Source organism: Saimiri boliviensis, chromosome 8 (genome assembly GCF_048565385.1).
Source record: "Saimiri boliviensis isolate mSaiBol1 chromosome 8, mSaiBol1.pri, whole genome shotgun sequence".
In the NCBI taxonomy this organism is placed as follows: Eukaryota; Metazoa; Chordata; class Mammalia; order Primates; family Cebidae; genus Saimiri; species Saimiri boliviensis.
The window spans coordinates 31,007,455-31,020,673 of record NC_133456.1 but is presented as its reverse complement, the minus strand read 5'-3'; the positions used below and the strand labels follow the sequence as shown (position 1 = coordinate 31,020,673).

Below are 13,219 nucleotides of genomic sequence, written 5' to 3'. Positions count from 1 at the left end.
GTTCCTCTCTGCAAGACAGGAAGGCAGGCTGGAGTACAGCTGAGCTTTCCAGCAGGCACCACTGGATTTATTCATTAACCTTCCCCATTCTTTGTAACTGCTGGCCTCAGAAGAGAGTTCAGGATTACGCGTTTGGAACAAGAGTTAGTATATATGTATTTGAAATTGGTTTCACTAGTCTAAAGTTACGGTGTCGGCCACACCTTTTGTGTTGTTTTAAGCCAATAAATTTGGGGTAATTTTTTATAGCAGTAACAGGAAATCAGTTATGTAGAATAGTAGGTCCTATCTCTGGCTAATCATTAGAATCACTCCAGAAGCTTGTTATATACAGACCCAGAGCCAGTGAATCAAGGATCTGGTGGTGGGGCCAAAGCCTGTAAGTTAAGCAAGCTCTTCATTTTAGAAATGAGGAAACCAAAGTTGGGAGAAGCGAAGCAACGTACTCAAAAACATAGGGTATTATGTTTTAAATTTAATTTTATTATTTTATCTTTTGAATTTTCTTCCCCCAGCTTTACTTTTGTGTAAATGTGATTTCATTTATGGCTTTGTGTTGACATATTCATTAAAATGAAGAAATAAAAAATGAGAAACAGTTTTAAAAATTATATAATGTTTATTATTAGAATGAGTATGATGCAATCTGGTTTTCTGTGCTCAGATTCCTGACCTCTGGAGTTAACCTTTCCTTGTAAAAGATTAGACAGCAGGCTGGGAAGAACGTCTTTGAAACTGAGAGCAAAGACTTGCATGCAATTTACACTGATGTCCTGGTGATGTGCATAATAAGTTGCTTAAACATTACAGCAGGATAGGATTTTAGATATAATTTATTTATAAATGGTAAAGATGTTTCCAACCCCCACTGAACTTCCTCATAGAATGTTCATCAGAAAACAAAGTTTCTATCTACTCTTTCTTCCAAGACTTCAACTCCTACCATTGACATCATGACACTCAGATCTATTCCCCTAGCCCTGCCCACTCCCCTGAAATCCAGATCCATATATCCAACCACCACCTGGGTATCTCAATTTGGCTGTCGTTCTCCAACAACTCAAATTTCGCTGACACAGTTTTGGATTCTAGAACATGCAGGCATTCTGTATGTGCTGTGCCTTTGCACTCACTCTTCCCTTCAGACCCTATCCTTCTTCACCCGGCCGGTTCCAACTTCTCTCTTAAGATTCAGTTTAGGTACAGGGTCCTTTAGGAAGTTTCCTTCGACTTTACCTATCCCAGACTCAGTTCCTCTACTACATTAATCTGTAGTATCATGCACTAGCACAAAATATTTGTTGAATTAAAGAACGAGAGTTAACTATCAGTCAGGCATAAAGATAAAAAACCAAAGTTCATTCCAGCATTGAGTGTTTTCAGGATTCCTATCAATTAGGAAAGTGTTTGACTATTCAAACTCAGAAACATCTCCCTTTAACTGATGGATTCTTCAAACTCAGCATCAGTTAAGGTGCATTAGGACACTTCTCAAACCCTGCATTCTGGGAAGAAGTCTGGTGTGGGGAGGTCTGGCCAACCTGTCCTGAGCCAAGGTTCTGGGCAGTGCTATTCAGTCACACAGGCATGTGTTGGGCATTGATGCAAGACTGTGCTGGGCACTAGGCATGGTTTTGGACATTAGGGACATATTCTCTTTCCATGCCTTAAGATCCCAGTTTAGTAGGGGCCATTAAGACCCCTTTTTGAGCCTGGACTTTGCATTCAAACATAACCTGGTTGCAATCCAGTCATCTATTGGCAGTGACCTTGGGCAAATCATAGTCTCTCCAAGCTTTACTTTTCTAATTGATTAATAGAAACAAGAACCTCTCTCTGTACCCCTGATTTATTTTAAAGATTATGAGTTAATTCATAGTTAAAATGCCTAGCGTCTAACAGCACACAACCCACATATAGTTTTCAATTGTGTATTACTAAAAAGAAGGAATGATTTACTAGAGGACGTGCTAGGGCTTCTACTGGCCAACGGCTGATTCAGAGCCTCAATTAACTGAATGGATTAAGCATACCTAATTGGTTGCCAGAAGTGGTCCAAGAAGCTGCAGCAATGGGAATGTGTCAGAGCAGGGGGTGGGAAAGAGACATAGTGAGAAACATGCATGTCTGTAGTGGAGGGGAGCTCTTAGGATGTCTACAGGTTTCCAAGACAATGATTGAAATAAAGACAAAAAATGACCAATAAGATCTTAATTTCTTTTTTTTGAGATGGAGTTTCGCTCTTGTTACCCAGGCTGGAGTGCAATGGCGTGATCTCAGCTCACCGCAACCTCCGCCTCCTGGGTTCGGGCAATTCTCCTGCCTCAGCCTCCTGAGTAGCTGGGATTACAGGCACGCGCCACCATGCCCAGCTAATTTTTGTATTTTTAGTAGAGACGGGGCTTCACCATGTTGACCAGGATGGTCTTGATCTCTTGACCGCGTGATCCAACCGCCTTGGCCTCCCAAAGTGCTGGGATTACAGGCTTTAGCCACCGCGCCTGGCTCATTTCTTTCCTTTATCACCTTTCCCTTGTTCCCCAGCCCCAGTTGTGCCCACAGACACCACAGTGAAGCCTCTGAACACAGGGATTTGAACCAGGGCTTCTCCAAGTTCTTTTCAACTCTGATACCCTGGAGTTCTCAGAAGCTTCCATAAATTTTGGCCGAAGAAGCCACAGCAAATTTGCCAGATGATCTCTTAAGAACCTTTAACTTCTATAAATTTTGGCTGAAGAAGCCGCAGGAAACTTGCCAGACAGTTTCTTACCTTTAATTCGGCCATTTTCTCTCTGTTCTCTGTGTGATGATTTCAGGAAACGCAGGTCCAGAGGATATAAAGCCAGAATGCTGCTCTCTCTTCTAACCACTCTTGGATATTCTGGTTTAAACTGCTTCACTGTGCTTCACTGTCAGCGGGTCACTCAAATCACCTGGGAGAATTGCCTAACTCATATATAGGGACAAAGTCCAACAAGCTTATTTCTTAACTGCTTACACAAATGCTTTGGTTTTTAAATAGTTTGTTCCTATGTGTTTGCAAAGGCCGGGCTCCTCTTCACCTGAGGCAGATACTGACCAATTATTTGTTCAAGTTAAAAGGAGGCTTATTTCAAAAGGCAGAGAATTTGAAGCTATCAGGGAAAGGAACTGGCAGATAGTGCCTGCTCTGTGTGTTGGAGAGTTCTCTGCTGAGTTCTGACTCAGGCTAGAAAGGAACAGGCAGTGCTGAGTCTGGAGGGCAGTAAGAAAAACCCCTAGACGTTTACCAGCTCCAGATGTTTACACTGGGGTAAGATGTTTACACACAGCCACCTGACGACAAGCACCCGGACGAGAACCATTCAGTTCTCTGCAGGTGCCTCCCAGGAATAAGCTCAGGTTCTTGGGTAAGTATTAGGCATAGTTTTAGACATTAGGGACATATTCTCTTTCCTTGCCTTAAGATACCAGTTTAGTAGGAGCCATTAAGACCCCTTTTTGAGCCTGGACTTTGCATTCAAACATAACCTGGTTGTAATCCAGTCATCTACTGGCAGGGCCTGAAGCATTTCACTTAGAGCAAACTGAGATGTTTCCTGTTGCTCTTTTTAATTTCTTAAAGTACATTTAGTTTTCTTACAAACTCTTTAAGAGTTTTGTTTCCTAATGCTTTTATACTTCTAAAACAGACTAAGGGATTACTCTCCAGCCACCTCCTCTATGACTACCTTGTTCTTCATCTTGGCTGCTCTCCTTGGTCATTTGCAGGTAAAGGGGAAAGGGGAAAACATACTGAGTGCCTGCTTTTGTCAGATTTTTCCATATCTAACTTCACAAAAACAATCTCGTAAACTAGGCATTATCACAACTCAAATGCCAACAGACAAGGGAAGAAGTATAAATGATTAAAATAGGCTAGCTGATTTTTCAAGATGAAGCTCCAATTTTTAAACATTGGCAATTAGAATGACAGAGAGAGAGAGAGAGAGAGAGAGAGAGAGAGAGACAACTCTATGATAGATGGCAAAAAATGCCCAAATTCCTCCTACCCTTGTATATGTGCCCCTTTGAATGTGACTTTGCTGTTCCTCCCATCAAGAGGTAGGGTCTTTTTCTTTGGCCAATAGCAAACATGACACAGAGTTTGAAAAGTGCTTGTGCCTTAAGACAGGTCCAATTCTTACAGCCAGAGATACTGTACAAAGTAGCTGGGCTGGCCTCCAGAGATCAAGGCAACAGCCTTGCAAGCCCCACAGTGACTGCCAGACATGTGAATGAGGCAGTCTGGCTGCCAGGTGACTGCAGTCACATGTGTGATCCCAGGCAAGACCAGCAGAAGAACCACCAGTTAAATCTGGGCCAAACTGCTGAGCCACAGAATTGGGAACAAATAGAATGGTATATTTTACACTACTAAAATTTGGGATGGTTTGTTAAGCAGTGATAAACAACTGATTTAATCATGCAGGTTGAAAAACATGTGCAGATTTGAAGTGGCTACAGGCTGCCAGTTTTAGATCCTCTGCTTTAGATAAATGGGTTTAAACAACCTCCAGGGGTCCCTAGGCTCCAGCATACTGCAGTAGCAGAAGAATGACTGCCTGCATATGAGGTGCTAGCACAGAGTGGGCCAGACAAAAGGGGACATGTTGACAGGAAACAAGTGACAGACTGGTAGCCAACCTTGTGGACTGACGCCTGAGGACTGATAGGAAATCTCAGCGTATATCAGCACAGACAGATAACATTGTGGTATAATGTAAACTACTCTGGAATTCATATGCTAACCTGGGAGGAAGGTAGGTGGAGACCCCAGCTTTATTGAGGTTAAGTTTTCACTATTCCTATAACAAGCACACTCAGAAAGTGAATTCGAGGACAAGATCTCTTGTGTATCTGAGTTTATGAGTACCCTGGGTCTTCAATCTTTATAGATCCTGGAAGTTAGCAGTTGGTGGTTAGATAAAGAAATAAATGGGAGCTAATAAAAGACAAAGGAAAATCTTTACTGTCTTATTTTTCAACAAACTTTCTATGTTATTTCCATTGAACCAGCTTTGAAGGTAGATTTAAGAGGTGTTTTGATTCTTTCCTAAGGTGTGGGACTTCTAAAGGGGTAAGAAAGTGTTAACAGTTCCTTGACTGAATGAAAATTACTTTGAGGGGCCTGAAAATATTTAAAATGGAATACATCTATTCCTTCTAAAAGGAAAGAATATACACATGGGATATTAACGTATTATTTATTTATTTTTTGAGACAGATTCTTGCTCTGTCACCCAGGCTGGAGTGCAGTGGCACAAAAACGGCTCACTGAAGCCTCAACCTCCTGGGCTCAAGCGATCCTCCCACCTCGGCCTCCTGAGTAGCTGGGACTATAGGCACACACCACCACACCCAGCTACTTTAAAATACTTTTAGTAGAGATGAGGTCTTGCCATGTTGCCCAGGCTGATCTTGAACTCCTAGGCTCAAGCAATTCTCCCAACTTGGCCTCCCACACTGCTGGGATTACAGACATGAGCCACAGCACCTGACTTAATGTTATTTTTTAGGGTCAGAGTCTTGCATAAGCCATCCTCCGGCCTCAGCCTCTCAAAGTATTGGAATTAAGGCATGAGCCATCATGTCCTGCTGGGATATGAGAATAAATAACACACAGCTACAAATAGCTCTGGTTCTATGTCTAATGGCTTTCCATTTGAATTAACGTAATTATACATTCATTTATTTAACAGTTTTTGAAAACCATCACAATACAGTATAAGTGCTCTGACAGAGAACAGCCCAGGGTTCTAGGGGGCACAAAGCCTGGATGAGCAGAGCCAAGGAGGGCTTCCCAGAGGAGACAATGTCTGAGCCAAGTCACATAAAGTAAGAGTTGGACAGAAAGGGCAGTAAGCAGAGAGAACAAGGTGTGCAAAGAGAAAAACAGAAGTGCAGTTTATGCAATAAACTGTGTTTAGGGCAATGCAACTGAAATTGGAGTGGAGGGATCCAGTCAGGGAAAGCTTCTAGGGAAGCAGGAGAAATAGAAGGTATCTTCTGGACAGGGTGATCAGCATTCAAAGACACACAGTGGAAGGAGTAGGTTGTGTGTATAGGTAAGTCAAATACATACAAGAGCAGAGAAAGGTCACAATATCAAAGCTGTAAGAGACAAAAAACAAAAGTTGATAAAAAACCAGGCAGAGGAGGATGGATTCAACGAACCAATATGGGGAATGTGTGAGGCAGAGAACGTGAAAAGCAGCAGAAATATGAAACGTTAGGTGTCTGCCCCTCCCAGATTCTAGTGCAAGATAGGAGGTTTATTCTCTGCTCCAGAAGAAAAGACACTAGCAAGTGGAGGGGTGGGTAGGACCAAAACTAAGAATAATCGGCAGTGATGAAACCTCCAGCCTCCTTCTCCCACTACATTTCTAGAATGTTATCAGCAAGTGTTTCCTCCAGATAGGAGACTGGAGGTCTTATGTATATCTACATAAATTAGTAGATATAAATGGAAGGAATTTTGTTATAATCTCACTTCTTTGGAATTAAATCTCAAAAATCACAGTGATCTATCAATATTTTATCATAGATTAAAACATTTTATACAAAACGTTTAAAGATTATTTAAAAAAAATCATCCATCCATCAACAACTCAGTTAGGTTCTTCTTTCTTTATTTGCTTTGAAAGCAAATAATTGGAAACCTGAAGAAAAGGCTTCATTACTCAGCTACTAGAATCATTCATTTTAATTAAATATTATGCTTTCACTTAGAGGTTGTATTAGTTCCCTCTCATGCTGCTATGAAGAAATACCCGAGACTGGGTAATTTATAAAGAAAAGAGGTTTGACTCACAGTTCTGCATGGCTGGGAAGGCCTCCGGAAACTTACACTCATGGCAGGCTGGAGGGGAAGCAAACATGTCCTTCTTCAGGTGGCAGGAGACAGAATGAGTGCTCAGTGAAGGGGGAATCCCTCATAAAACCATCAGATCTTGTGAGGACTCACTATCAAGAGAACAGGATGGGAGCAACTACCCCCATGATTCCATTATCTCCACCAGATCCCTCCCACAACACGTGGGGATAGTGGGAACTACAATTCAATATAAGAGTTGGGTGGGGATACAGCCAAAACATATCAAAGATGCTTTGTCTCATTTACTCAGAAAGAACTAGGAAATAAAAATAATTTTATATATTTTTGCCATATAATTTTTTGATAAAATGCTTTTTGGTTATTTTGACAGACCAGACAGAAGTTCTGCCATAAAAGATGCCACAAACTTGTGTAATTTTTACTAAAGCTCTCTTTGCTTTGTTTTCAGAAACACTGTATTAAACAAATAATCATCATAGGGAATGGAACAATGAAGTTCTTAAATAAAACAAATATTTAGAATTGACCTTTTGTTGGCATCCTGAAGACATTTACATCCTGGGGTGATATACTAGAGTGCTATTATACCACTAGTGAGATGCTGCTCTTCCTTAGTGGGAAAGGGTGACTATGAAAACAGAGGTGAGAAATAAGAGCTAGCACTGAGCTGCCTTCACAAACACATCAATTTAAACGAAGATTTATACAGGGCAATTGGTGATCTGGAAAATGATTCCCTTAAAACTATCTGTGCTTATATACCTCTTAAAAGGGATGCCTGTACCCATTCCAATTTGCAGACCACTGACCCATCCCAAGAAAGTGGAAAACATATCCAGAAAGCTTGGAATTGCTACATGGTAATGTGAAGCAGGGGGTGACAGGCCTATAGAATAATCACTACAAAATGGAGTTAGGCATCAGAGGACTCCAGGACAGATGTCTCTGAGAAAAAGATGGAACGGAGAGATTACCTGATATACTTGATGATACTGAGCAAGGTTTTACATCTTGGTTGGAGTTTGGGGGTTCCATTCTTCATCATTAGTTATTGATGACCTTGGTAAAGCTTAATGGTTATCCAGCTGAGAAAACATGGTACTAGAGAGGGGGTTGTAAGATGGCAAGGCACTGATTAGAAATAAAGCTGTCTGTATTAAAAACAGAACCTGGAGGGAAAACAGTGGCAGTAATAAAAATGATAGCAGTACACGAAAGACAAATATTTCCTGTTTTGCCAACAGAAGACATGACAATCATCTCATGTTTAACTCAGTATGTGTAGCTTTGAGTGGGGAGAAGTGGCTCAGTTCATTAAGGTGTGATTAGGTTTAGGCAGCCAAAGATGAGCTTTGAAGAATTCTGCTATAACAGCACTCCTAAAGTACAGAGTTCACAATCTATATTCTCTACTTTTTGATGACATAGTTTGTCTTTCTTAAAGGCTAGATCCTGACTTATCTGCATGAGAATAACCTGGTTTGTCTGTTAAAAATACAAAATCCTGGCTTTATCCTATACATATAGAAAGGGAAGAGAGGAAATCCTGGAATCTGCATTTTAAGCAAGGACTTCAAGGGGTTCTCATACTTTTGAGTTTGAAAGCCCTCCATTTAAGTCCTTAGTGGAGGTGAAGATTAGTTGTAACTGGATGCCCAATCCCTTTGCTACTCTACAGAGCAGCCCCAGCTGACTCCAGCATCAGATATTTTGCATAGGCAAACATACTATGAAATATTTAAGACACAGGGTTGGATTTCCTGGAACCCTTCCTCTCTCACCAAAGTGATTTAGCTCAGTCTTGGGACTGTGGATAAATGAATTTCTAATTTCCTTCTCCACCTTTCACCAAAACAGAATCCTCCTTTGAATTTTAACAGATATTAAACCAATACAGACACCCTGTTAGACCTTTAAACTTCTTAAAATAGGATGTTACCTGTGTTTTAAAAATTTCAATTAAGCCACCATCTAGTAACCCATACAAGGTCCTACCTATGATGGGTGTTACTGTACACTATTGAAATGAGGACTCAGAAACTCTGATTAGGGAGCAATTAGGAGTTCTTCACCTCAGTCTGATGGCCCTGCCTATCAGTTCCATGAAGTCCATTTTCAGAATGGACAGAAAAACAACAGTGTCAGGGCACCTGTATTATACCATGAATACCTCAAGTTTGGGAAATTCTAAGAACCCAAGCTAAAGCTAATATGAACCAATTCTTTCGAGAATAGCTTTTCTTAGAGCACTGAAGGGTAGGATAGCTTTCTTTCTTCACCCATCACTAGGTTCACGACTGAGGGACCTATAACAAAAGACAGATTAACGAGAAAAGCACACAAATTTATTTAAGTTTTATGTGACAGGAATCTTCAGAAATGAAGATGCAAAGAAACAGGAAAACCTGTGTATTTTTATGTACAGTCTCATGCAGAAGTATAATCAGAGGACAAAAGGATATAATCTAACAATAATAAACTGTGGAGAACTCAGCAAGTCCTGTTTGTTCAGATTCTCCTTGGTGTCTCTGTATCTGTGAGGATAAAAGGTATCTCTGGAATAAAGGATTTATGATCTACTTTAGGGGAAGGTCACTTAGGTTTTATGGCCTGCTTCAGAAGGGAAGGTGTGAGAAACCTTGCTACTGCAGTTTTCTTAGATATCAGGGTGCAATATTTTGGGGTTGTATGCCCTGAATCCCATTAATATTAAGGGGGAGAGACTAGCTTAAATCTTTACTTGGATTCCAACTAAGTCATACCCACCCAAGGGGCAGAGGAGTGGTCATACATACACCTTCACATCTGGTCAGCTCCACAATGAGTCAGAAAATTGGTTAGAGATCTAAATCACAACAGAAAAAAAAAATCTTTATTGCTACCAACTTGTCCCATCAAGAGAGTAAGATATACATATGTAAAGAGATAGAGTCATTCTGTCATCCAGGCTGCTGGAAGGCAGTGGTGCAATCATGAATCACTGCAGCCTCAAACTTCTAGGCTCATGTGATCCTCTCGCCTTGGTCCCCTAAAGTGCTGGGATTAAAGGTGTGAGCCACAGCACCTGGCCAATTATACTTAAAAAAAAATATTTTGACATGTATATTATCTAAAAGCATTTTTCATGAGTAGTTCTCCAGAAGTCCTAGCAAAAAGTATGCTTCAAAAACATTCTTTTTTTGAAGAACTCTAGCTAATAACAGTCTTTGGGTGAAAAGCCTTATTATGCTGCTGCTAATAACTGCAACAAATTTACCTTAGATTATTAAAAACTACTTTTTCTTAGAAAACTATAATTCAAGGAATCAGGCTTGGCTGCAGAAAGAAATGGAGTTGAGGAATACTGTTAATTTTTCCAGCTTGACCCTGGAACCATCAACAATGGTTTACTTTTTTGTTATTTATTTATTTTAGATGGATTCTTGCTTTGTCACCCAGGCTGGAGTGCAATGGTATGATCTCAACTCATTGCAACCTCCACCTCCCGGGTTCAAGTGATTCTCCTGCCTCAGTCTCCCAAGTAGCTGAGATTACAGAGATGTGCCATCAGGCCTGGCTAATTTTTGTATTTTTAGTAGAGACAGGGTTTCGTCATGTTGGTCTCGAACTCCTGACCTCAAGTGATCCACTCACCTTGGCCTCCCAAAGTGTTGGGATTACAGGCATGAGCCACTATGCTCAGTCTATTTTTATTTTTTATAAGATAGAAAATAAAAAGTTCAGGATAATTTTTTTTTTAATTGAAAGAAAGAGAAAGCAGAAGGAAGGAAGGGGTTTTAATTTATTTTTTAAAGGAGAAATACAAAGAGCTTTAGTTGGTTTAAGTCTCTGTGAAACATTTGGTTTCTACTTCCCAACTATACTGCCTATGCCACAACATACTGTGACCAATTCTACATACAACTCATGATTTGCATATCTCTTCTTTATGTAGAAAAGAAACCAGGGGTAGGTGCTTTCAAAGAGGAAGTAAAGAAAGGTTAGAGAATAGTCTAGCTGATGAAAGCTGATTTAAAAATCCTTTTCCAAATTCCCAAGACTGCCTTTCTAAAAGGACTCTCTAACATTCTTATTTTAATAACCTCTTGCAGCATACCTTGATTTCCAAGGTACTTCTGAAACCTAATTAAAATGGAATAGAAAGTGAATTTGGTGTTTTCTACCTAATTTTAAAATGAGAAGCAAAAACTGTGCATTTATTATTATTATTTAAAAGTATGGAGCAAAATCAGGAGTACAGGGACCAGTACCAGAGCCAGCAAGAGTATATGGGTGATAAAGTGCTGAATAAATTGTTTTTAGAAATCAAGTTCATATGCTAAGGAAGAACTGGGGCAGAGAAGATTAAGCAAGCAAAAAGATGGGTTAAAAAAAGTAATATGAACTATTATGGACACACACACACACACACACACACACACACACACACACACCCCCCACCCCCAAAATGCTTTGAAGTGATTATGAAATCCAAGAATCCTAGTTCATAATTCATGTAAATGTGTTGCTGTGGAACTTATTTTTACTTCTCTCCATAAATAAATTGTTGACACAAGAATAATATTCTCAGTTTTCTGACTATAGCTAAGGGACATTTCAGGAGTTGACTTTTCCTGAAAATAAAAAAAAAAAAATGGAGAGGAGGCTGTAAATGTCTCTCACTGCCCTTGTGCAGGTCTTAGATTTTACCCTACCTATTTCCAAATAAAACAGCAAGAGACTGAAGACAGCAGCAACCTAAAGAGTAAGGGAGCTGTCAATTTTTCACATCATTTTACCAGAATTCTTTTTTTTCTGGTATTGCTGTTCTCTACGTATTATTAATCTGTATTTATATTTAACTTCTAGCTATTAGTCCGCCTCTTCCAGCCACTGAGCCATTTGCAAAGGAGAGAAGAGGGAGACAGGGTTGCTATTATTAGACATTTCCGTGTGTGATGAGGGTAGAGAAAATTAAATAACACAATTTTGCATCTGAAAATGACAGAGATTGTTTGGGGTGGACAACTCAGGGCTGGTTAACAAGACCTTTCCCCTCAAGAAGGTAAAACAATAGAGATACATTTTTCAAGTACTTAAGCCTTCAGCAGTGAGTGTGGGAAAATTACAGACCCGTAAAAACCCTCCAGTTCTAGGCAAGAGTAAATTTTCTTTGCAGTGCACTGTCATTGCTCATTTACTGCATCATTTTGACAACATCTTATATTTTCACAAGGCTTTTACATATCTGTAAACAGGGACAGAAAGGTGAGGAATACAGAGAACGGGAACAAAGTTTGGACCTCCCATGTTGTCACTACCTTTCATTTTTCCATTAAAGGGTGAGGCTGAAGGGTAGCATTTTAAGACGACTTTGTTAAAAGGCTGTGATGGTAATAATTGACACAGCAAGAGGAAAGCTGTGAAAGACTGCCACTGCTTGCTCACTCTTCCAAGGACGAGTGTAACTCAGTCATAATGAAGGCTCTTTAATGTTCCTGCCCCAAACCTTTTCCGATCAGGAAAGCCTGGAATCTATAGGCAAGAAAGATAATAATTAAGTCTCAAGAAATAAAAGTTCAAATACTAATAGTAATTTTTTCCTTCTTTTCCATTTCTGTTTGTCAGCCTGCTTTTCCTTTAAAAAAGAAAACAGCTTTCTGAGGTTTTGCTCAGAAAACACAGATAAAATAATAAAAAGAAAGTTTACCAAAATGGAAAACATTTGCCAACAAATTGGTGACAGTGTCATCTAAATCAGAAAGAACAAAGATAAATCTCATAATACCTACTAGACTTTTACATAAATTATTTGTACTGTGACAGACTCTGAACATATACTCTTGGAGTCCCAAGCTATTTTATAATGTAATCTTATTCCTAGATTATTCTTGTTTCCTAGATGCTTATTTTCCCTTTGTTCTGTTTTTCTCCTTTTCAATTAAACAGGATAGAAGGAAATTGTTGCTTGTGCCTACAAAGGGCTTTCTGCAACTTTTAAAAATCACTTCTGAACTTAAATTTGGAAATCATCTATCTAAATTTAAGAATCCATTTTATCAAGAAAAAATAGATACCAACCTGATTACCTTCTCTTAAAAAGTATCTCTTCTCTATGACCTGTGAAAAACAAAGATTTTAGGTGCTTAGCACATATACCTGGAAAAAGTTGCTAACTGCAATGACCACTAATGGTACTAAAAGGAATATATGCAAAATTAGAATCTTTTCCATAGCAGTAGATATGTAGTAGAGTGAGCCAAAAATCCGGTGTTAATGAGATCAGAATTGCGGGAGAATTTCCATAAAAGCCTGCCTCATTCCAAAAAGCATTAATGGTAGATCAAAAAATAAATGAATAACAAAAACTTAAATAATGATAGA

The 13,219-nt window shown here is 39.5% G+C and overlaps 2 protein-coding genes across 6 annotated transcripts in view; both read right to left on the bottom strand.

Moving 5' to 3' along the window:
* HGD (homogentisate 1,2-dioxygenase) overlaps window positions 1–2,861 on the bottom strand; it is a 54,215-nt gene extending 51,354 nt beyond the window's left edge. Inside the window, exon 1 of the mRNA XM_003935401.4 lies at window positions 2,771–2,861. Coding sequence (XP_003935450.2) covers window positions 2,771–2,785 — 15 coding nt within the window. The 5' untranslated portion in view covers window positions 2,786–2,861. The remainder of the gene's footprint in view (window positions 1–2,770) is intronic.
* Window positions 2,862–8,582: 5,721 nt separating this feature from the next.
* RABL3 (RAB, member of RAS oncogene family like 3) overlaps window positions 8,583–13,219 on the bottom strand; it is a 44,112-nt gene continuing 39,475 nt past the window's right edge. For 3 of the 5 annotated variants that reach the window (XM_074404297.1, XM_074404295.1, XM_074404296.1), the window contains exons 7-8: window positions 12,917–12,955; window positions 8,583–12,370 (exon numbers count right to left, since the gene is read on the bottom strand). In XM_074404297.1, coding sequence (XP_074260398.1) covers window positions 12,305–12,370; window positions 12,917–12,955 — 105 coding nt within the window. In that variant the 3' untranslated portion in view covers window positions 8,583–12,304. The remainder of the gene's footprint in view (window positions 12,371–12,916; window positions 12,956–13,219) is intronic. The other 2 variants (XM_003935400.4, XM_074404298.1) reach the window with 1 other exon arrangement.